Genomic DNA, 24,831 nt, shown 5'->3' with positions numbered 1-24,831 from the left:
AAACAAAGCATCTTTAAATTCAGAAAATATGTGTGATTAACCTCTTGTCCAGCCATGGAACTCATTAGGTGGGCCTCACCAGTATTGATAATTTCACATGGGGGACTTATCTACATCTGTAATATTTCAAGTAATATTTTAGTCTTGGGTGATAAAATAAGTGTTCTTTATTGTGCTTATTGGCCAGACTTCTACCAATTAATAAAGTAATTAATATTTATTTTACATAAAATAAAACAAACTGGATTTGATATTCAGGGTGTGTTGAGTATTATAAACTAAAAAAAATATGCCAGGGAAATAGAATTGAACTGTTTGTACATGAAATAAATCAGAACAGTGTTAGTGTCACCAAATAGGGAGCTGAGATTCTTTGAGGTTCAGAACTCCACTTCGGGGGTGTCTGCAAATTAAATAAATAAATAAATAAAAATAAAAATAAACAAACAAGCCAAAAAAAGTAAAAATGGCAGCCACCATGGTGTAATCAAAGCACTGCCTGGTGTTGTTAGTTTTTTTATATGTATCACTTGTGACTTCTTTAACCACCTCCTTTGAACACCTTGCCCTATTATCCCTCCAGGTTTTTCCCTTTTATCATCAAATACTAAGTCTTATAGTGTTCTGTTGTTTCTATTTCAAATAATTCTCCTGTTTACTCTGGTGATTTCAAGCTTTCTTCCATTTGATTTTATATACTTGTTTATTTAAAATGCAATTAGATATTTCTAAGCATCTTATGTTTTGTTTTACTGTTCCTGGCAATGTCTTCCAAGTACTACGGGTCAAATGGCAGGATAAATATCAAACTAATAGTGAGAAGATGTTGCACTAATCAATCAAACCTGCCTATTTTGAGTCTACCGGAATTTGAAACCTGATTTTTCCGTCCCCTTCTTTTGGCCTATCTGGTGTGCCAGAGCCAGTGTTAGGGTTTTGGAGCTTTTTCTTCTTCACCCCTCCTCCAACTGAAGCGTTGAAACAGAGAACTTTGCTCTCAGAGTCCTTGCTGAAATATCAGTACACTATTTGGACACAACATTTTGGTTTCATCATGATTTCCTGCCACTTCGGTGTTTTGCTTTGCCTTCTTTTGCTTGCATCTCCCATTGCAAGGGCTTCAGGTATGATAACATCTGAAAATGTTTGTTACAGTCATGAATTAATTATTAAATGCTTGCCTTGTTTTCTATAATCCAATTATTATGCAATAGTGTTCAACATCTTAGAAAATCTATACTTAAGATATTTAGTAAATCAGATTTTAATCCCTCAACTCAGCAATCACATTCCAAGAATAAGTTTTTAAAAAGTAGCAAGTTGAACCATTCTTGAAATAAATTTTCTGATTGTTGTATATTGCAGATAGATATCAGTATGAAGAAACACATCTAAACAAAAATGTTATACAATGTATTTAAATATTTAGCATTTTATATCTTAATTTTTCTGTAATCAGTTTATGAAGCATTATTATAAAAGACTTCTAGGATGAACAAAAATCTCTTTGTAGTATCTATTTTCAAGAAGGGAATTTATAGTAAACATGATGGTGGTTTTATTCTTTGCATCAAAATAATGACAAAAGCCTAGCTGTAGATTCATTCTTTAATTTTAAAGTCACAAATTAAAACCAAGTCATTTTCCATTCTTCATCATTTAAATTGTGTACAATATATTCAAAGTCATCTTTATCAGGAAAATTTAAAGAATGATACAAACAAAAATGAAACAAGTAAAGCATGGTCCATTTTTCATATCATCTAAATACAACTTAGTTTCCAGTTAGTAAATGTAAAATACAATAAATATTAATAATGTCTTCATTGTATTAACTGGTTCTTTTTAAAATTCCTGTATGCTTTCCTTGGCAGAATTTAAAAATACAGCCCTACTGCCTAATGGTCTTTCAATCAAGGAAATAATGGAGGACAGGACTATCAAGGGCTACTAGATTTGAAATGTCAATGTTACCTCTTGATTGGAGCCAGCGTGGCAGAGGAACATCAGTGGGGAAGGGCTATATTATCTGTCTCCTGTTTGTGAGCACCCAAGAGGCTTCTGGTTGGCTGCAGTGAGAAAGAAAATGCTGCTCTATGAAGAACTTTGGCCTACTCAGAAGAGTGGTTCCTAGATTCTTAAGTCCTTGAAGCAGAAAATTTAAATCATAAAATTATGGGAGAAATATTGAAAAGACTTTTTAAATGGTTATAAAGAGGATACATGGATTCCTTTTAATATCCTATAGTTCTACAAAATAAATAATTGCTTCAGTAAATCCAAGAGAGATTTAGATTTATATTTCTTGGACACTCCTGGATGTTTCTGAGCTAATTGTTTTGAAATATGATGCAAGATAGAGAATTAGCTCAGTTATATGAAAAGAGAGGGAGGCTTTCTGGTTTAAAAGAATTGTTTTCTATACACTGGGATTGCCTAAAAGCCAACCTAACTTTATTCTGTACAGTCCACTTCATAGGATTAAGGAAAAGTTGACCATCCCAGACAAGAAAGGATTTTTTTTAGTTTAAGAATTACTGCTAGACCTAATCACAATGACTATCATCATCACTGCCATTTCATCTGATTGGTGATGTATGTGTTGTATAGTATAACTTTACTGTTAAAAAGTAGACAGAAGACGGGGTCATGGAGATTTCAACTGCCTTCAGGTGAACAGGCAAGGGAAATGATGCAGACAAGCAGCATTAGAGGACACTGAGCTGAGCTAGCACCAAAATGATGTGAATATCTCACATTAAATGTTGAAAACCTTTTCAGATGAGAACCACTTTGCCGACTGAAATGAATGTTAAGATAGGATATGTGATTTCTGGTGGGATGGTGGTACACTTCAGTCTGATGAATGCAGCTTGCTCATTATTTCTATTTTAAAGTTTTCTTAAGGCACAAGGAAGCCAGCAACCTCTTACAAAGATCTAGGAGAGCCAATTATTTTTTAGAGGAGCTTAAGGCAGGATCACTTGAGCGGGAATGCCATGAAGAGAAATGTTCATGGGAGGAAGCAAGAGAAATCTTCCAAGATGATTTGAGGACCGTAAGTAACAAACTATTATGGACAAATAGTCGTCTTCTGCTGACCTATTATTGTTTCTAACGAACTTTGAATTTCAATGATACTTGCCTATCTGTAGTGTTAGCAGTTGATAACTTGATAATAAGTCTGTTGTTATTATAAAGAGTAAGTAGAGTCAAAATATAGGACATATCAGGAATACTGTTGAAAATACTAAATGAGCACTACAAACTGTGGCATATTATTATAAATTCTCACAAACAAATTCTAAACCACTCCTCAGATCTCACATAGCCATGTAGCACTTATACAAAATCTAAACTGAGCTATCACACTTTGGAAGAATTCATTCATAATGGCATCAAAGGATGGGAAAAGCTGAATCACTCTAAGTTGTATTCTCTTCCAATTACTTTCTTTCTCCCAAAGATGGTTCCTTATGTGTATCCCTAGTAGATTTCTCATCTTTGTCCTGTTAGCCAACAGGCAACAAATCTGGTCTGTAACCTCCTTATCACACCACACTTACCCTTCTTCTGGGCCATATCTTGTGATGCACATCCAGAAAAGGAAATATGTAGAAAAAGAAAGGGTAGAACTTCTATAGGCCAAAGTAGTTCTAAGTATTATCTAGGCAGAATGTTTTCAAAATATACTTTTAGGGTAGAAGTAGGGAATAACTTTATTTTTTAAAAAATCTAAAGTATTAGGAGAATCCAAGGCCTGAACCAGTTCCTGCAGATGGCTTGTTAATGACTCCATAGGATCTCAAAGCAAATCTCAATAAGACACACTAAAGGCCATTTCACATTCCAGAATATTTATTTGTTTATTTGTTTGTTTATATTTCTTAACCACCCATTTCCCTCAGAGAGAGGTTCTGTGATGCCAAACCATAATCCCTATATAATATCACAACAAAGGGGGACTTCAAACATTCATTGAAAAATGGAATGATTAATTCTGGCTATGTTTTCTGTCCAGAAGCAACAACAATTTCCCAGTAGCTGCAGGCTGAGAGCCTATGATTGGTAGGAGTTCCGTCTCATCCTGCTTCCTGATTTTCAGATTCTTCCTTTCTTCCAGAACCAAAGCTTTCTGTTTGTCAAATTCTGATACCTTGTTTTGGTGAGGGAGTGGGATGCCAACTGTGTCTTGGTTTTGGCATTCCCTAAAATTGGCTAAAGAGAGCACTGACTGGCTCAAACAAGCAAAAGGCACTTGTGCAGAGGCCTAATGCTGTTTGAAGCTAGTCGTTGAAAAGATAAGTATGGAAGTGCCAAAGAAATTGTGAACTGTTTGAATGTAGAGGAGGCTACTGTTGTGTCCTGAGCCTGCTGAAGCATTCAGCAGGCTCAGAAATGTTGCAAATGGTCCCGGGCAGACCAAAAGCTGCCCAGGACCAGACTGGCTATCGCCAGCCTTGTGCGCATGTGCAAGGCGTGAAAACAGCCAGATTTCTATTGGCTGATGCTGTCCGGGTTTAAGACAGTATAAAAGGCCTGCGTGCCTTTTAGGTTATTGCTGGTTGTAAGGAGAAATCAATAAAGAAAGCTTGATGTTCACCATGTGTCTTTGTTTAATGCCTGAGACCTGAAAACATAAAACTGGCAATGAAGGTGGGATCGCTGCAGGCAAGCAGAAGATTTACAACTGAATCGAGGACTCACAGAAGGTCCTGAAGCTTGGGAAGTCGGCATCCAGCTCTGCGACTCTGCCAGTACAGCATCGCTGGAGGTGAGCTTGGCAAACAGACCCCTTCCCCCCCCCCCAGTAAGACGAGCCTTGCAGCAAAAGGCATTAATGAGGCCTGTGAAGACTTAAGATGTCGAAGATTGGCCGCTTATCTGACTTTGATGTCTCCCACCCGGAGCGCTAGAATTCATACGTGGCGCGGGTTGAAAACTATTTTAGGGTCAATCAGATAAGGGAAGACGGCCTTAAAGCGGCAACCCTGCTGTGTGTTTGTGGACAGGAAACATTCGACATAGCAGAGAACCTGGTAGCCCCTGTGCTTTCAGAGTCAGTAACTTATACTGACTTGAAGAAAATACTTAAAGAACATTTCCAGCCTAAATTTTCTGTAATTGCTTGGAGGCACGCATTCGAGCAGAGAGAGCCAGAGGCCAGGTGCATCTGCTGCAGACTTTATTGCTGCCTTAAGACAAATGGCCAGGCCTTGTGAATTCAAGGACCTGGAAGAGAGGCTGCAGAGATTGTTTTGTTTGTGGCCTATGAAGTAGGGAGCTGCAACAGAAGATCTTTGCCAAGGAAGAAGTTTCATTCCAAGATGGATTGAGAGAGGTTGCAGCTGAAAAAGTAGCGGGTGGCACTATGAAGGCTTTACGGCTTGCCAGAAACCCTCTAGCCACCATGACCGTCCATCAAGAGGTTGCTAGAGAAGATCCAGACACGGATCCTGAAGAGGAGGTAGATAGGCTACACCAGCCAGCTGAGAGAAGGCCGAAGGAGCATCCAGACAAGGCTTCAGCATCTCCTCAGTGCTTCGGGTGTGGATGACGTCACAAGCACGCGGACTGCAGATTCCGCTCCGCCATTTGCCGGGCATGTGGAAGGCAAGGCCACATTGCCTCCATCTGTTTGGGTCAACATAAGGTCCAACCTTGGGAAGAATTGCTTCGGACAGGTACCAGGTTTCTGCGCATCGCGCAGGGGTATTCTGAGGGCAAGTACACACAAGCCCCTTAAGAAAAAGCTTCGTATTGACGTAAAGTTGCAAGGGGTTCCCTTGTCAATGGAGTTGGACACAGGGTCCATTCTATCGATCATTTCACATGACACCTTCAAAAGGATTTGCAGCAGTAGTTGCCTTTGAGTCAAACTCAGGCCATCGAACTTAATCCTCACTGACTTCCAGAATTCCAGAGTCAGTGTGAAGGGGGATGCGATGCTCAAAGTGCAGCATAAGGCTTTTGAAGGCCTACTAGTTGTGGTACTTGTAGGTGATCGTACGAGTCTCATTGGAATCGATTGGTTCGAGGCCCTTGGAATCCAAGTGATTAGGCTGCATAGCATGCAAACGCCAGGCCTTGCAGAAGTCTGCAGGGAGTTTGCTGATGTGTTTAGCTCAGAGCTTGGCTCTTACAAGGGGCCTCCCATTGCCCTACGTTTAGACCCAATTATCCCACCTATTAGGATTAAGCCTAGAAGGGTGCCTTTTGCTCTCAAGAGCAAAATTGATGCAGAGCTGGACACGCTGCTCCAGCAGGGCATCTTAGAACCTGTGGACTCTAGTCCATGGGAAACCCCCATTGTAACGCCTTTAAAGGCTAATGGAGAAGTCCAAATTTGTGCAGACTATAAATGTACATTGAACAAAGCACTCCAACAGCACACATACCCAGTCCCTGTGGTAAGTCACATTCTGGCCTCCCTCAAAGGGGGGGCGCATTTTTGCAAAACTCGATTTGGCACAGGCCTACCAACAGCTACCTGTTGATGAGACAACAGCTGAGGCTCAAACAATAGTAACACAGAGAGGAGCCTTTAAGGTTAAAAGATTGCAGTTTGGGGTTAATGTAGCCCCTGACATATTCCAAAGTGTCACGGAGCGCACACTTCGTGGTATTCCTGGGGTCTGTCCTATTTTAATGATGTCCTCATTGCTGGGGAGTCATCTTGAAACCTAGCTGAGAGATTAAGGCCTGTCTTGCTTCATTTCCGCCAAGCGGATCTGAAACTGAAGCAAGAAAAGTGTAAAATTGGAGTCACTTCCACTGAATTCTTAGGTTTCAGAATTGATGCTCAAGGCATCCATCCTGCTGAATCGAAGCTTCAAGTGATTCAGCAGGCCCCAAGCCCCAAGTCCAAAAGCGAGCTGCAAGCTTTCTTGGGGCTCTTAAATTTCTATCATGCATTTCTTCCACACAAGGCTGCAGTGGCAGAGCCGTTACACCAGCTCTTAGATGAACAAGCTCCATGGCAGTGGACTAAAGTACTGAAAGGAGTTTCAATGAGGTTAAGGCCTTGCTCTCTTCAATTGCTGTATTAGCGCATTTCAATGAGCAACTGCCTGTATGCATTGCATGCGATGCATCTCCTTATGGGGTGGGAGCAGTACTTAGCCATCTGAAGACTGATGGGACACAAGTCCCTGTGGCTTACTACTCAAGGATTCTGTCATCTGCAGAGCGGGATTACGCTCAGATTGACAGAGAAGCCTTGGCCATAGTGGCTGGCATAAAGAAATTCCATGATTTCTTATATGGCCACCACTTCACGGTTTACACAGATCAGAAGCCTCTGCTGGGTTTGTTTACTACTAACAAACAGACACCACATATTATTTATCCATGTATGCTGAGATAATCCATTTTCCTGTCAGCATATGACTACACTCTAATTCACAAACCTGGAAAAGAGATGGGCTATGCAGATGGCCTCAGCAGATTACCTCTAAAACAGATAGAGGCAGATTCTGCTCCTGCTATTAATATTCTTTCCATTCAGGAGTTGCCTGAATCTCCCCTCTATGCTAGGGACGTGGCTGCTGAAACTGCCACTGATCACACGCTCACACGCATGCTGACACGGGTGTTGTCAGGATGGCCTGACACCTGTCCAGATACAGAGTTTCAAAGTTTCTGGCAAAGGAAGCACGAATTTTCCACTTTCAAGGGGTGCCTGTTATGAGGTAGTAGGGTAGTCATCCCAGCCTCATTGAGGTCTAGAATCTTGCTCTCTCTGCATGAGGGACATCCAGGCATAGTAAGGATGAAAGCGCTTGCGCGCAGCCATCTCTGGTGGCCTGGGCTCGATAAAGCCATCGAGGCCCAGGTGCACGGGTGCCAAATGTGCCAGCAGTCAAGGCCTGAAATGCCTCAGGTGAGAGGAAACACAAACACCATGATGATGGGTACATATAGATTACCCTGGGCCCTTTCAGGGGCAATTCTTCCTTCTCCTCATTGACAGCCATTTCAAGTGGCTAGAGGTTGTTCCCGTTTCCTCCACTACTACTGCCAGGACAATTCAGGTGTCCAGATGTCCTGGTTTCAGATAATAGCCCCCAATTTACCTCTTTTGAGTTCCAGGATTTTCTTCAAGCAAACATGATCCAGCATGCGACTTCTCCTCCCTTCCACCCATCTTCCAACGGCCAGGCAGAGAGGATGGTGCCCACTACCCAAGATGCTCTCAAGAGACTCACTTTAGGCAGCTGGCATCACAGCTTAGCTGATTTCCTTTTTGCACATCGCACCACACCTTGCACAGCAACAGGGAAGAGCCCAGCAGAACTATGCTGGGGTCGCGCCTCATCACGAAACTGGACAGGTTGCACCCAGACCGGGTGGCTTCACAAGTGTCACAGCTGCGGGCACCTAGGAGACTACTGGTGGGCGATCCAGTCTGGGAAAGGAACTATGGCCCTGGACAGCTCTGGGTCACAGCAGTGGTATGCAAGGTCTCTGGGCCGCTGTCATACGAAGTAGCCTTGGACGATGGGTGCGTCATCAGATGACACATTGACCAACTGCGTTGGAGGCTATCCAGCAACGTTTCCATGCCTGGTTCTGCTCTTGGGGGGGAGGAGGACCATAATTTGCATTCTGGGCCACAGTCTCCCAGCTCTAGCGGGGGTTCACATGTTCCTGTGGCAGAATGGGGACATTCACAGAATTCAGTTATTGCTCCAGATCAGGGGTCATCCCAGGCTTCAGCAAGTGCTCCAAACAGGAATTCTCCTGAAAGTGGGTTTGCCATGGAGGCGGCTCCTGACTCTGGCACCTCCGACACGCACACAGGGCTAATGGGGTACTGGGGCATATCAGCCACTCAGGCCACTCCAGCTGCTGGTCTTGGGCTCGAGGGACAGTGCTCCCAAGAAGAGTCCATTGTGGATTTGGGGAATTCCACCCCACCACTGGACTTGGGGAATTCCATCCTCCCCAAGAACCCTGGCTGGAATTCAGAGGATTCAGCCAGTCAGCAGCTGGGTGGTGCACCTGAGCTTTTGGGCCATCAAACTCCTGGTCTGCCTAGCCTGGCAGGTGAGCTGACAGGCCAGGCACACTCACTGGCCATCAGAAGGTCAGAACGGGCCAAGGGCCCATCTAAACATCTTGAGGACTATGTGAGCTTCTGTCAATTCTAAGGGAACCTTACTAGTCCTTAAACAAGATGCAGAACAAAACACTTTGTGAAGGGGTGTTATTTTCAGCTTATTATTTGTTCTATTTTCTTTCTGAATGATTGTATACGTAAGAGTGCTTGCCTGTGTGCAGGCAATTGTGATTCAATTAATCCCAGTGCCTTGAACATACAGTACCTGTGCTGTTACATCATAAGGTATATTGTTTTATCTAGGGGGGAGGGGTGTTGTGTCCTGAGTCTCCTGAAGCATTCAGCAGGCTCAGAAATGTTGCAAATGGTCCTGGGCAAACCAAAAGCTGCCCAGGACCACACTGGCTGTCGCCAGCCTTGCGCGCATGCGCAAGGCATGAAAACAGTCAGATTCCTATTGGCTGACGCTGTCCGGGTTTAGGACTGTATAAAAGGCCTGCGTGCCTTTTTGGTTGTCTCTGGTTGTAAGAAGAAGTCAATAAAGAAAGCTTGATGTTCACCATGTGTCTTCGTTTAATGCCTGAGACCTGAAAACATAACAGCTACGATTTCCTATAGTTATCTTCTTCAGAAGGAAAGAACAGTTGTTCAGATTATGCTAAGTGAAAGGTCCAAGTCACCTGAAGTAATCTACAGTACCAAGTAGCTAATGCAGGTTTAAAGAATTTTAATGGAATAAATTGTATTTGAACAAGAACCAAACAGCATTTCTTCCCTACCTTGACTTAGGCTTACGTTCCATCAACACCATCACTACTTTGATTTCAAACCTTAGCTTGCATGCATTTAACCCAGAAAATATATTGTCTGCACTTGCACTCAAGCCAAAATGTCAAAGTTAGATTTGCCAACTTAATTGTTTGGTAATTCTGGCTGGTTATGAAAGGAAACACAAAATGATATTTTGATAGTTCATGTGTATAGTAATGGCACAATCTGTGTTAAAAGGGGTTATGATTCCCTCTATATGTATATGCTACATAAGAAAAATATATGAATATGAAGCAGATACGTATCAATTTCCTTTCATATGCTACGTCTGGTAGTAGAACATCATTTTGAACTGTTAGGATATTTCAAGGCACTTTTACTAAGCTAGCTTTAGAAAGGAAAGTCCGATGCTGTAAAGATTTTTTCTCCATAGGAACCTGGAATGTAAGATCCATGAATCAAGGCAAGCTAGACGTAGTCAAAAAAGAGATGACAAGACTGAACATTGACATCTTAGGAATCAGCGAACTAAAATGGTCAGGAATGGGTGAATTTAACTCAGATGACCATCAGGTATACTACTGTGGGCAAGAATCCCTCAGAAGAAATGGAGTAGCCTTCATAGTCAATAAAAGAATAGGAAAAGCAATACTGGGATACAATCCCCAAAATGACAGAATGATCTCAATTCGAATCCAAGGCAAACCATTCAATATCACAGTAGTCCAAATCTATGCCCCAACCACTGGTGCTGAAGAGGATGAAATTGACCGGTTCTATGAAGCCCTACAGCACCTTATAGAATTAACACCAAAAAATGATGTCCTTATCATCATGGGGGATTGGAATGCTAAGGTAGGAAGCCAAAAGATAACCGGAATAACAGGCAAGTTTGGCCTTGGAGTACAAAATGAAGCAGGGCACAGGCTAATAGAATTTTGTCAAGAGAATACGATGGTCATAACAAACACTCTTTTCCAACAACCCAAGAGACGGCTCTACACATGGACATCACCAGACGGTCAACATAGAAATCAGATTGACTATGTGCTCTGCAGCCAAAGATGGAGAAGCTCTATACAGTCAGTAAAAACAAGACCAGGAGCTGACTGTGGCTCAGATCATGAGCTTCTCGTTGCAAAATTTAGGCTTAAATTGAAAAAAGTAGGGAAAAGCACTAGGCCACTCAGGTATGAACTAAATCATATTCCTGATGAATATACAGTAGAGGTGACAAATAGATTTAAGGAACTAGATCTGATAGACAGAGTGCCTGAAGAACTATGGATGGAAGTTCGCAACATTGTACAAGAGGTAGCAACTAAAACCATCCCAAAGAAAAAGAAATGCAAGAAAGCAAAATGGCTGTCTGAGGAAGCTTTGCAAATAGCTGAGGAAAGAAGGGAAGCGAAAGGCAAAGGAGAAAGAGAAAGATACACCCAATTGAATACAGAATTCCAGAGAGTAGCTAGAAGAGATAAGAATACCTTCTTAAATGAACAGTGCAAAGAAATAGAAGAAAACAACAGAATAGGGAGGACCAGAGATCTCTTCAAGAAAATTGGAGATATGAAGGGAACGTTTCATGCAAAGATGGGCATGATAAAGGACCAAAATGGCAGAGACCTAACAGAGGCAGAAGAGATTAAGAAGAGATGGCAAAACTACACAGAAGAACTATACAAGAATGAGCTTAACATCTCAGATAACCACAATGAGATGGTCACTGACCTCGAACCAGACATCCTAGAATGTGAAGTGAAATGGGCCTTAGAAAATCTGAGCAACAACAAAGCTAGTGGAGGTGACAGTATTCCAGCTGAGCTATTCAAAATCTTAAAAGACGATGCAGTAAAAGTGCTACACTCAATTTGCCAGCAAATTTGGAAAACTCAACAGTGGCCACAGGATTGGAAAAGGTCAGTTTACATTCCAATTCCAAAGAAAGGCAATGCCAAAGAATGTTCAAACTATCGCACCATTGCACTCATTTCACATGCTAGTAAAGTTATGCTTAAAATCCTACAAGCTAGACTCCAGCAGTATGTGGATCGAGAACTACCAGAAGTACAGGCAGGATTTCGAAGAGGCAGAGGAACTAGAGATCAAATTGCCAACATACGCTGGATCATGGAGAAAGCTAGGGAGTTCCAGAAAAACATCTACTTCTGCTTCATTGACTATGCAAAAGCCTTTGATTGTGTGGATCACAACAAATTGTGGCAAGTTCTTAAAGAGATGGGAGTACCAGACCATCTCATCTGTCTCTTGAGAAACCTATATGCGGGTCAAGAAGCAACAGTGAGAACCGAACACGGAACCACTGATTGGTTCAAAATTGGAAAAGGAGTCCGGCAAGGCTGTATACTATCACCCTGCCTATTTAACTTATATGCAGAGCACATCATGAGAAAGGCAGGGCTAGATGAATCAAAAGTTGGAATTAAGATTGCCGGGAGAAATATCAACAACCTAAGATATGCAGATGATACCACTCTAATGGCAGAAAGTGAAGAGGAACTAAAGAGCCTCTTGATGCGGGTGAAGAAGGAGAGTGCAAAAGTTGGCTTGAAACTCAACATTAAGAAAACCAAAATCATGGCATCCGGCCCTCTCAATTCCTGGCAAATAGATGGGGAAGAAATGGAGGTAGTGACAGATTTTATTTTTCTGGGCTCCAAGATCACCTCAGATGGGGACTGCAGCCAAGAAATTAAAAGACGCTTGCTCCTGGGGAGGAAAGCTATGGCAAATCTAGACAGCATACTAAAAAGCAGAGACATCACCCTGCCAACAAAAGTGCGTATAGTCCAGGCCATGGTTTTCCCAGTTGCAATGTATGGCTGTGAAAGTTGGACCATAAGAAAGGCTGAGCGCAAAAGAATTGAGGCCTTTGAACTATGGTGCTGGAGAAGACTCCTGCGAGTCCCTTGGACTGCAAGGCGTTCAAACCGGTCAGTCCTAGAAGAGATCAACCCCGACTGCTCTTTAGAAGGCCAGATCCTGAAGTTGAAACTCAATACTTTGGCCACCTAATGAGAAGGAAGGATTCACTGGAGAAGGGCCTAATGCTGGGAAAGATTGAGGGCAATAGAAGAAGGGGACGACAGAGAATGAGATGGCTGGATGGAGTCACTGAAGCAGTAGGTGTGAACTTAAATGGACTCCAGAAGATGGTAGAGGACAGGAAGACCTGGAGGAACATTGTCCATGGGATCGCGACGGGTCGGACACGACTTCGCAATTAACAACAACAAGCTTTAGAAAAAAATCTCTCTTCCTAGATGTTGTTAAACAGTTCCCAGCATTTTCTGTTATTGATCATACAGAATGCAGCTCAAAGGAGCTAAAGCCAACTTAAGCAAAAGAACAATATAATTCCTTTGCTTAATTTACGTCAGGATAAATTGCTGAATACATGAATGGAATGAGTCAAGGATCCCCAAAACATTTCTAACTAATAATAGACCTAGAAATATTTTAAGAGCAAAGCTTGATTATCAGAATTAGTGATGGAAGAATTCCTGTTTCTGTATATTAAAGCTGAAGCCGATAGCTTGGAAATCTCCTTGTTTCTATGTTGGCGATTTTTCTCTGAATTAGTTCCTTCCATTTATTTTGGATTACTCTTCTTATCACTCTCAGACAGCATAGCTCAGTGGTAGTCAACCTGGTCCCTACCGCCCACTAGTGGGCGTTCCAGCTTTTTTGGTGGGCGGTAGGAGTTCAATCGAGCCGTTTAAATTTTTGGATCCATTGAGCCCTCCGATCGGCTCACAGAGCTTTCCAGCAGGCATGGGGTGTTAGCCTCAGCTGTGCGACCCCCCCACGGAGCTCTTGGAGGCCAGAGAACCTCGCTGAAGCGCGCCATCATCGCGAGGCTCCCGTCAACTTTCTCGATGATCCGGATCGCAGCAGAGGCTGCGCAACGAGATAAAACTGCAAGTGCCTCATTTTCCGCTTCGGGGGGGGGGTGGAAATTAAAGGCACAACGAACAACAAGCTTCCTCTTAGAGCCCCTCATGGCTGGGAAGGCCCAGCCAAAATACAAGCGGCCGCTAATTTTGGTGCGGCCGCCATTTTGAGAGCCGCACAGAGCCCTCAGTCATAGAGGTTTCAGGCATCTCTGACAAAAACCAGGCTCTCTCTTCATCCTGCTGTGACAGGCACGGATTGGGGGCAAACCAGACTCCACTGGGCATTCCCTAAATACCAAGGTAGAGGCCATAAAGGCTTTCTCTTCATTCCTGCTTGCCCAGGACTTAAATTGGACATGGAAAAACGATTTGAAGATATTTTGAAATTGAAGGTGTATGACTGGATGAAAAATCCTTTTACCGCAAATATTGAAGAGGCTGATATAACTTGCCAAGAAGAACTGTTAGAAATTAGATATAATGAAGAAAGTAAACATAAATTTGAAAGTGGTGGATATGAAAACCTATGGCAAAGTAAAAAAAATGCCTGCCTTATATCCAAATATGTGGAAAATGATATTCAGTTTATTGATACCTTTCCCTACCTCATATCTTGTGGAATCAGGCTTTAGTGCTGTTAATCATATTATGACCAAAGAAAGAAACCGCCTGAATATTTCCGAAAGAGGAGACCTTCGTTTGTTCCTTACAAAAATTGAGCCAGATATCCAGTATTTAGTTTCGCAGCATCAGCCTCAGGAATCTTATTAATAATTTAATTAATTAAATGTAATTTCATCAGACTTCCTGTTTCTACAGTGGGGCAAAAAAGTATTTAGTCAGCTACCAATTGTGCAAGTTCTCCCACTTAAAAAGATGAGAGAGGCCTGTAATTGTCATCATAGGTAGACCTCAACTATGAGAGACAAAACGAGAAAACAAATCCAGACAATCACATTATCTGATTTGGAAAGAATTTATTTGCAAATTATGGTGGAAAATAAGTATGTGGTCACCTGCAAACAAGCAAGATTTCTGGCTCTCACAGACCTGTAACTTCTTCTTTAAGAGGCTCCTCTGTCCTCCACTCATTACCTGTATTAATGGCACCTGTTTGAACTGGTTATCAGTATAAAAGACACCTGTCCACAACCTCAGTCACACTCCAAACTCCACTATGGTGAAGACCAAAGAGCTGTCAAAGGACACCAGAAACAAAATTGTAGACCTGCACCAGGCTGGGAAGACTGAATCTGCAATAGGCAAGCAGCTTGGTGTGAAGAAATCAACTGTGGGAGCAATAATTAGAAAATGGAAGACATACAAGACCACTGATAATGTCCCTCGATCTGAGGCTCCATGCAAGATCTCACCCCGTGGGGTCAACATGATCACAAGAACGGTGAGCAAAAATCCCAGAACCACACAGGGGGACCTAGTGAATGACCTGCAGAGAGCTGGGACCAACGTAACAAAGGCAACCATCAGTAGCACACTACGCTGCCAGGGACTCAGATCCTGCAGTGCCAGAAGTGTCCCCCTGCTTAAGCCAGTACATGTCCGGGCCCGTCTGAAGTTTGCTAGAGAGCATTTGGATGATCCAGAAGAGGACTGGGAGAATGTCATATGGTCAGATGAAACCAAAGTAGAACTGTTTGGTAGAAACACAATTCGTCGTGTTTGGTAAGTAATTATTATTATATGCTTTAACTTGCTATAACTCTGCTTTATAAATTTTATAAAGTAAAGTTATTTCCCTACTTTATAAATCACCATTACTATGGAACTGGTGGGCGGTTAGAAAATTTTACTACTAACAGAGATACAAAAGTGGGTGGTAGGTATAAAAAGGTTGACTACCCCTGGCACAGCTAATCACTGAGCATTGTAGGAATTGTAGTGTAGAATATCCTAGGGAATATTAGTTTGGTGGGATTGATCCAGGTATTACCTTTCTTGTGAAAAAAATTAACATAAATGTTGGATAATTTGCTTTATCTTTTTCTTTCTTCTTAGAAAGAATTCTGGGCAATTTATACAGGTAAGGGTTATTCATGTGAACACCAATTACCAATTCTGCCACAAATGCCTTCCTAAAATGTGTGCTAATGTTGAGTGCTCATTTTCACAGATCCTGATCAGTGCGACTCCAACCCTTGCCAGAATGGTGGGACCTGCATTGATAGCTATCAAGACTACTTTTGCATTTGTTCTCCAAAACATGAAGGCAGAAACTGTGAAATAGGTAAATGCTTATTAACTTGGTAAAAAAAAATAACAAGTGTTGTGCCCCTGATGATTAGTCATCATTCCATATTCTCTCAGCTATTTATTAAAAAATCTAGATTTTTGAGACTTGAGGTGTCTTTCTTCATATCACCACGGTCTTTTGAGTTTAAATGAAGGCAGGTGCTTATCCAGATTTGCATAATTGTGCAGTCCAAAACAATGGCGATGCAAATTCATTAGCAAGCAGTATCCTTCCTTCTAAGGGGGCTATATGAATTCCAATTAACTCTGTTTTCCATTCTTCCTTAGAATCAAGAAAATGGAAGCTCCTGTTCCAGAATCTGACTTCTTAATCTTCTTTGCCAGCAGCAAATACTTTTCTACCCAAACCAGGAAATGTTAATTCACATCTTTTTCTTTATATTTAGGACCAGAAAGCAAGTTGAAATGCTTTTTTAAAAATGGCAATTGTGAGCAGTTTTGTGTAGATTCCCCAACCACATTAAGGCAGTGCTTTTGTGCAGAGGGATACAGGCTAGCAAGTGACCAAATTTCATGCATTGCAGAAGGTAAGCATGAGTCATCACACTAGTGTATGATCATGATATTCCTTTCCAGATAGATGCCAAAGCATAGACCAGTGTTTCCCAACCTTGACAACATTGGTTGCCCGCTGGGGAATATTGGGAGTTGAACTCCAGACATCTTAAAGTTGCTAAGGTGGAGAAACACTGGTATAGATAGATGCCTTTTTACTATTAATTGACATACAATGAACTGGTCACAATGGTAGAATGAATTACATAAGTGGTCAGCTTCCAGCCTGTTCTAATTTTATCAGTCTCAGTATTGAAATACTGATCTCAATATGGAAAGCAGGAATAGCCTGTGGAGCCAACATTCAAACCCTTGGCCAAAGCTCATCATTAGGACATCTCATTTGCACTGGGAGGGAAATGCCTCATGCCATGACATGCTGGCATTCTTCATGGCTTCAGATAGGCATCTTTCACCAACCAGGAGATGCCAGGGACTAAGTCGTGGTTCTGCCTGCATGAAGCAAAATTGGGCAGAGAGGGTGATGGTGGGTGAGAATAAGATCTTTTTACAGTGAAGACAGATCCTGATCAGTGCGACTCCAACCCTTGCCAGAATGGTGGGACCTGCATTGATAGCTATCAAGACTACTTTTGCATTTGTTCTCCAATCCTTTAGGATTGGACATCTTCTTGGTGTCCAATCCTAAAGGACCATAAGTAATTGGATCCCTCTGAGACAGCCTTGATTTTATTGGAAACATCAATTTTACCTGCTCCTCAACTGTTTGAGCCAGTAGCATTGCTAGAAAATGCAATTCAATACCCTCTCTAAAAGAAAAAACCTTGTTTCGGGAAGTTCATATCTCAGGGAGTTGTTTCACTTTCAAATATTGTCATCTAAACTGGAAATCACAAAACTGTTTCAGAAGAAGGAAAAGGAGAAATTCACCACTGGCTACCATTAATTTTTATAATTAATGATTTTTCATTTTACAGAAAATGAAAGATAGCAATTCACACAGAAACATAGTTGAACATGATTAAGAACATGAAATTATAGAAAATGAACAGCAAATAGACAGTTACTATTACAACTGAAATATTGCAGTATTTTTGTCAAGCAGGGCTACAGAAATAGAGCTGTTGCTGTGTGTATGTGTGTGTTTATGTATGTGCTTATGTATATATGCCTACATGTGTGTGTATAAATGTGTATGGGTCAATACCTGTGTGAATAAAGAAGTCTGCATATTTTGACTTTAAAAAGCATTCACAGTACTACAACTCAAAATATTATTGATTTGCTTGAAAATATTTAATGTGGTTTTGAAATATTATTCTGATTGTAATATTACAGTTGATTATCCCTGTGGGAAAATACCTGTTCTTGCAGAAAGGCCAAATCGACAAGGAAGAATCATAGGTGGTTATGACTGTCCTCCAGGCGAATGTCCATGGCAAGTAAGTGCTTATAAGAATTTAATACACTTTAAATTAAAATCAATTGAATCACTCACATTTGTATAGGCATCCACCCACTTTCTTTGTACTTTGCAAGGTATTTTAGGAGAATGTAGGTCAGATCACTAGTTTCAAAAGAAACAGATTAACTATAGTGCACAAAAACAAATTTATAAAATACTGAAACTATGCAGAATGTTGTGATAGATAAGAGGCCTTGCCCTTTATTTATCCTTCCTTTTCTCCCATTGCAGCCCTTGGCACATCACACAAAATTGGTTTTTTTACACACATAAATAACACCTGCCATATACCAGATGGGTGGAAGATGGCAATAGTTGTCCCCATATATAAAAAAGGGAATAATAAGGACCCTAGTAATTATAGGCCCATTAGCCTGATTGATATTGCAGCAAAAATATGTGCTAGGTACCTTTTGAACAGAATTGAAATCTGGGTAGAGGAAAATAATATCCTTACAGAAGAACAAGCAGATTTTAGACAAAGCCGATCTACTATTGATAACTGCTTTGTCTTGAACCATCTAATTGCCAAATATGCCTATAAGAGGAGACCCCAGTTTGCTACTTTCATAGACCTTACAGCAGCATTTGATATGGTAAGCAGAGAAGTACTATGGAGTAAACTGACATCTCTTAAAATAGAACCTAGACTCCTGGCTTTGATTAAAGCCCTTTACACAAGTACCTGTATGGTATGGGGTTAATGAAGCTCTGACTAACAGGATTCACACAAATAAAGGGATAAGGCAAGGGTGTATCCTGGCCCCATTATTATTTAGTTTATATATCAATGACTTGCCAGGGTTAATGAAGGATCCCATGGTACATATGCCAATGATCCTAAATACTTACTGTAACAGCTTGCTTTATGCCGATGATATGATTTTATTATCATATTCACAAGTAGGATTACATAGGCTATTAAGAAGATTCAGCTCTTACTCTCAGGATAACTCCCTAATCATTAGTAAAACTAAATCAAAAATAATGGTGTTTAATAGATAATGGTTGCTTATAGGGGTGCGGCCTGGGCACTCCCTTTATGCTGCGTTCATGGGTTTGATAGGGATGAGAGGTGAGAAAGTGTAGAGAGGAAGTAGGGCAGTGAGAGGAGAGGGGGAGGGGAAGAGAGTAGGATGGGAGGTGAGAAAGAGGAGGGAAGTAGGGAATGTTTTAAGAGAGGGTGGACGCGGCCTGGGGGGAGTGGGCAGGCCGTATTAATGGTTATTTTATTTCAAAATTGTATTGTACCTTTTTTTTATAATGTTTATATGGAAAAAATAAAAAACTTTTAATAAAAAATAAAAAAAAAAATAATGGTGTTTGGAAGACCCCATCAGAGACATAAGTGGCAATTAGATGGTGAACCAATTAAACAGGTTAACACCTTTGTATATCTGGGCGTAACTTTTTCCAAGACTGGATCTTGGGTTTGCCATCATCAACGAAGTACATTTAGAGCAAAAACCCGCCTGAATCTACTGCTTAAACTAAAGAACCATAGTTACCCAGGGTCCTTAGCCCCATTAATTAAGATATATACAGCTAAGGTTACCACTATGCTCTTGTATGGAGCAGAAGTTTGGGGTCTTTACTCAACCACAGTCTTAGAACAAACACAGTCCCAGCATTTGAGATGTATTCTGGGTGTAGATCCAAGAACATCTGCTACAGCAGTTAGAGCTGAATTGAGAATTCATACAATTCATGCTCTATCCAAAATTAGAGCTTATAACTACTGGTGCAAAGTCAATGAAATGGAGACTGATAGACTCCCCAAGTTATGTCTACTAGAGCAAATAAAATTACAATCACAAATCTCCTGGATCACCAAACTAACAAATTTTGTAAGAAGCTGTGGTCTTCCTGTCTCTTGTGTAACAGGAGAACAATTCAAAAAAAGAGCTGCCCAAAGAATTAAGGATATAGAAGCACAAAATGATATAGTGATCCTTAGTAAGGTGGGTAACTTGAAATGGCTGAGTAAATACAAACGTACTTTTTAAGTAGACAGCTATTTGAAGTTATAACTGCAAAACACCTTAGGGAGATATTTACATGAGCAAGATTCGAACAGCTTGACACAATGGTCAGATATGGGAGATTCCATTCTATGCCTTACAATGAGTGTCTCTGCATTTGTCGAGCGGCAGAGGTAGAAGACCTGGCTCACATACTATTTGATTGTTGCCTGTACAAGAGGGTGAGAGACAGGTACCTTGGTCTTTATACCAAATGAATGACTCATTGGGATCCCCATATCAAAACAACTTATCTTATGTGCGGCCAGAACTTGAAAATCACATTTAACACAGCACAGTATTTAAACAAAATGGTTCAGTTGAGATCTGCATATGTGGGACTGATTGGGGTAGATTGCAAGAGTGACTCCAAGATATAATTTTATCATATTTTATCTATATTTTAAATCACTGTACTCTATTTTAATTTCATTTTAGACTGTATTTTACTCAAATTTCATTTTAAGTCATATTTTACTCTAGTTCCATTTTAAACTGTATTTTATCAAATTTCATTTTAAATTGCTTTTATCAAACTTTAGTAATAATTTGTTGCTGGAATTTTGCACTTTGATATGGACCAAGGGCTAATCAATAAAAATTTATTATTATTAAATTAAATGCAGCCTTTAACCTAAAAATGCTTGTCCATCTGTTCTCTGGTCTGGATGATACAGCAAGATTACTCCTTCATAATATGCAAGTAAATCATACGATTTGATTATCAAATATTTAGGCTCTCATAATAGACAATGGAAATGAAAAATGTGGAGGTGTTCTGGTTGCTCCGTCCTGGATCATTTCAGCAGCCCACTGCTTTCATCTTGTCCACCGACAAAATCTCAGGATAAGGCTTGGTAAGATGGTTTTTGTTAACTTTCTAAAACTCAGTGAAATTGAGGAGGGAAAATCACAAGAAGGCCTGTCCCATTAATTTCACCTATATCTTTAAACATCTATTTTCATATCAACTGCTCCTGCACACAAACTATTTGGCTTTATATGACTTCTTTGAACAGTTCCTAGTCTGAAATAAAAAAAATATATTTGAAATAGTTTGTAGCATTCCAAAATAAGGAACAATGGGAATCTGAAATAAACTCTTTATCCCCTTGTTCTTCATCCTAGAGTCACAAACATAAGTAAGGTGGTACCACTTTAAGAGCACTAACTACAATGCAATCTCCAGAAAACTGGCAAGGAGGTGTTTATAATAAATATTATTATTATGGTTCATTGCCCAGTCAGCCAGATGTTTAGATTAGATTTGGCATTTTTTCCCACCTATTGAGTGGAACTTGGGATAGGTAGGATATGAATGTTAGGTTGTGTTAAAGCAGTGGTTCTCAACCTTTCTAATGCTGCGACCCCATAATACAGTTCCCCATGTTGTGGTGACCCCCAACCACTTATACATCGCCGGGTGCCAGGGCATGGCCAAAGAAAAGGGGAAAAAATGGTGGACAGCCTTGTTTGGCGACCCCCGTAAAATGGTCGTTCAGCCCCAAATGGGGTCCCGACCCACAGGTTGAGAACCACTGTGTTAAAGGTATTGTCACAGAATGTAAGCTATTCTAAGTAAAGCTGCCTTTTACAATTGACTGGTAGTGATTTTGTCAGTGCCGATGGTGTCCAAGTGATGCCCCTGTTGTTTTAGGATTGCACCCAAAGCATTTTATAACAATAATGATAGAAACCTTAAGTCCCATGACATGACAACAGCAGTTAAGTATGTATTTTGCATGCAATGTCAGACAGCATTAGATGTAAGTATAGCAAATCAGCAGCAGCAGCAATGGATTCATTTGAACACATACTGCAAACAATAACTAAAGTATGAATTTTTTTCATGGTCAAGACAAAATTTTGGAATAGGGGTATGTCTCAAACTTAGCACACTTGAATAGCCATTTTGAACTAAGCAAGTTTTGTGTTTGAAATGTTCTGCACAGCCCTCAAAATCAGATTTTATATTCCAGAAAGCATATCCTGATTCAGTAAACACTGTCAGTAACAGTAATCCAGCACTCTAAGAGAGAAGGAAGATTAAAAAACCTTTCTATAAAAAGAGAAGAAAAAAATAAAATATTTCTGTTGTAAGAGAGGAAGAAAATAAATAAAACTTTTTGTATTCATTAACTTCCAGTGAAAAATGAAGAGATTAGGCCTTGTGCACTGTGAAAAGACTTGTTATCTTCTAAATAAATCAAGTATTGCTTTTTCAGGTGAATACAATATAAATCAGAGAGATGAAGGTGAACAAGAAAGAAGAGTTGATGAACTTATAATCCATGAAAAGTATTCTTCCAAAACCGTTGACAATGACATTGCCTTGCTGCGATTATCAGCGCCAGTCAACTTCTCTGAGTATGTGGTGCCCATCTGCTTGCCCCCTCCACGGTTTGCAGCAGACATATTGAATTATGTTGAATTCTCCACAGTGAGTGGGTGGGGGCGTCTCTTGGAAGGTGGGGCTACTTCAGCACTTCTTATGCGAGTGGAAATCCCCAAAATACACAAAAAGGAATGCATTTTGCACACTACACTCAATATTACCAACAACATGTTCTGTGCAGGTTATCTCGATGGAAGTAAAGATTCTTGTGAAGGTGACAGTGGTGGACCCCATGTCACTGAATACAAAAATACTTGGTATCTAACAGGAATTGTGAGCTGGGGTAAAGGGTGTGCTTCATTAGGAACATACGGAGTTTATACAAAAGTTATAAGATACTATCAGTGGCTAATTAATCATATGGATTCTTAATGCATATTGCTTCCAATTTCATTGTCCTTTCATTATCCAAATCCATGTTTAACCTTTGAATTTAGCTTATAACTAGATTATATATTTTAGATTATATATTTCTACATTTTAAATCTGTAGTAAAACTTCAGTTTAATTAACTGCACTTAAATAATTTGAATACTAAAAACTTTCAACCATTCACAATACAGTGGTACTTTGGTACTCGATTACTTCAAAAATCATTGAATTTAGTACTCGATGGATTTTGACACAAAAATGTTGTCCCAGTATTTGTTTGGTACCCGATGCTCTGTGATAGGAAAAGGGGGATGGACATAGAAAACAGATAGGAAGTCGGCAATGCCAGGAAGTTTGCTGCAAAAGGAAGAGGGGGACGGTGGACAGAATGTTGGCCATGCTGGGAAGGTCACTGACATAGGAAAAGGGACAGACAGGAAGTCCTTCCTGGCCAAAACAAGGTCACATAGTAAGTCACATGGTTGGTTTGGCCCTTATCATTTTTACTATTCGTGTCTCTCAGATCCAGTACCAAGTACTGAGGTACCACTGTAATGGGTCTAGACAAGGCATTTAAATTTATTTTAAATGTTTCTTTATTCACATTATTTGCATATGATGTAAATATCCAAATAATCTGAACATGCCATTTGCATAATGCTGTCAATACATAAATTATGTCCATTGCTGTAAATGACACATTTGGATTTTAGAGATGTTCTGAAATAAATAAAATAAAAATTTATTTTAAATGTATTTATTTTAAAGCTAACTTAAGAAATCAATAAAGTATGAACTCAATTTAACCAGCCATATAGCAATAAAATATTTTCATTTTATTTTTTTTATTTTTTATTTTTTGGTCATCTGTATTTCTAGTGGTTTGGCTCATTTTGTATCAAGTGTCACAATTTTGCCCACAAAAAATGCAAGAGCTCTCCGTCAAATACAGCCTCCTTTGATGTCTGATTGTTTGGGGATTTGTAGACTAATAAATGAAATACACACTACATTTTGAAAAGCTAATTGAGACTTTGCAAAACTGGATAGACCACGTAAGATAAATGCTCTGATTGAATTAGGAAGTTACTTGAAATATTAGGAGTTTATAAAAACTTAGAATCATTTCTGACTCTACAGATCTGATGCCTCTGCTACTGTCATATAATTACCAATCTCATCAGCACTTTGCAGTTAATAGTATAAGTTGGAAGGGGCCTTGGAGATCTTCTAGTTCAACCTCCTACTCGGGGATATTGATCATCAAAATGTTATCACTAGTGCCTATGGATGACATTGCTAAATGTTAGACCAGGGGTAGTCAACCTTGGCTCTTTTATGAATCATGGACTTCAACTCCCAGAATTCCTGAGCCAGCACAGCTGGCTCAGGAATTCTGGGAGTTGAAGTCCACAAGTCATAAAAGAGCCAAGGTTGACTACCCCTGTGTTAGACAGTCATAAGCCCTTTATTACAGAGTATCTATCCTGGGGTGGGTAATTAATTTTCCCAAAAGGCCACACGAGAAACTGGAACTGTTGTGGAGGGCCAAACCAATGTGTTCAAACTCCATCACCTCAACTCCTCAGGCTGCTCCAGATAAGGCTGAGCACTGAACAGGCTCAGAAAAGGGCTTTCTCTCCTTGCCTTCCTGTGGCCAGCAGCCGACTGAGGGAGCCGACTTGGCTTCTTCTCCTGCCCCCTGTGACACACTTATTTACATTGGATTTTAAATTTTAAATTGATCTTTTGTGGGCTGAACAGGAACAGCCAAAGGGCACGGGGCCATAAAATGCTCAGGTCTGAGCTGTAGGATCTAATCCTAAGCAAATATAGATGGGCCTTTTCCACAGCCTGCTTTGATGTCCTTCTCTTAGCTCAGCTGTCAGGATTCATGGGACTTTTTATTTGCAGAGACTTTGCCCTTGTAGACCCGCAGAATAGAAACTCTCACTCATGTCCTCATATGGTGTCCTTTCTATGATGCCCCAAGACATGTTCTAATCACTCCAATCATTTCCAAATAAGAAGGCCACACAGAT

The 24,831-nt window shown here is 40.5% G+C and overlaps 1 protein-coding gene across 1 annotated transcript; it reads left to right on the top strand.

Annotated features, from left to right (window-relative positions):
* Positions 1–817: 817 nt before the first annotated feature.
* On the top strand, positions 818–23,598 carry LOC120315420 (coagulation factor VII-like). Its single transcript, XM_039359732.1, has 8 exons — positions 818–1,124; positions 2,898–3,058; positions 15,766–15,790; positions 15,881–15,994; positions 16,407–16,547; positions 17,875–17,978; positions 20,759–20,879; positions 22,248–23,598. Exons 1-8 carry the CDS (start codon positions 1,055–1,057, stop codon positions 22,787–22,789), a joined length of 1,278 nt encoding a protein of 425 aa, XP_039215666.1. The 5' UTR covers positions 818–1,054; the 3' UTR covers positions 22,790–23,598.
* The last annotated feature ends 1,233 nt before the right edge of the window (positions 23,599–24,831 follow it).

This window comes from Crotalus tigris, unplaced genomic scaffold, assembly GCF_016545835.1.
Source record: "Crotalus tigris isolate CLP2741 ecotype Arizona unplaced genomic scaffold, ASM1654583v1 scf7180000019116.999743, whole genome shotgun sequence".
In the NCBI taxonomy this organism is placed as follows: Eukaryota; Metazoa; Chordata; class Lepidosauria; order Squamata; family Viperidae; genus Crotalus; species Crotalus tigris.
The sequence above is the reverse complement of the archived record's forward strand: the minus strand, read 5'-3'. Positions and strand labels throughout refer to the sequence as shown.

Bases quoted from the DNA above. Each gene is read 5' to 3' on its own strand.
- LOC120315420 (XM_039359732.1), top strand. From the start codon at position 1,055: ATGATTTCCTGCCACTTCGGTGTTTTGCTTTGCCTTCTTTTGCTTGCA. The intron at 3,059-15,765 runs GTAAGTAACAAA...CTTTCTTCTTAG, and splicing joins TCCAAGATGATTTGAGGACC to AAAGAATTCTGGGCAATTTA. The intron at 15,995-16,406 runs GTAAATGCTTAT...CTTTATATTTAG, and splicing joins AGGCAGAAACTGTGAAATAG to GACCAGAAAGCAAGTTGAAA.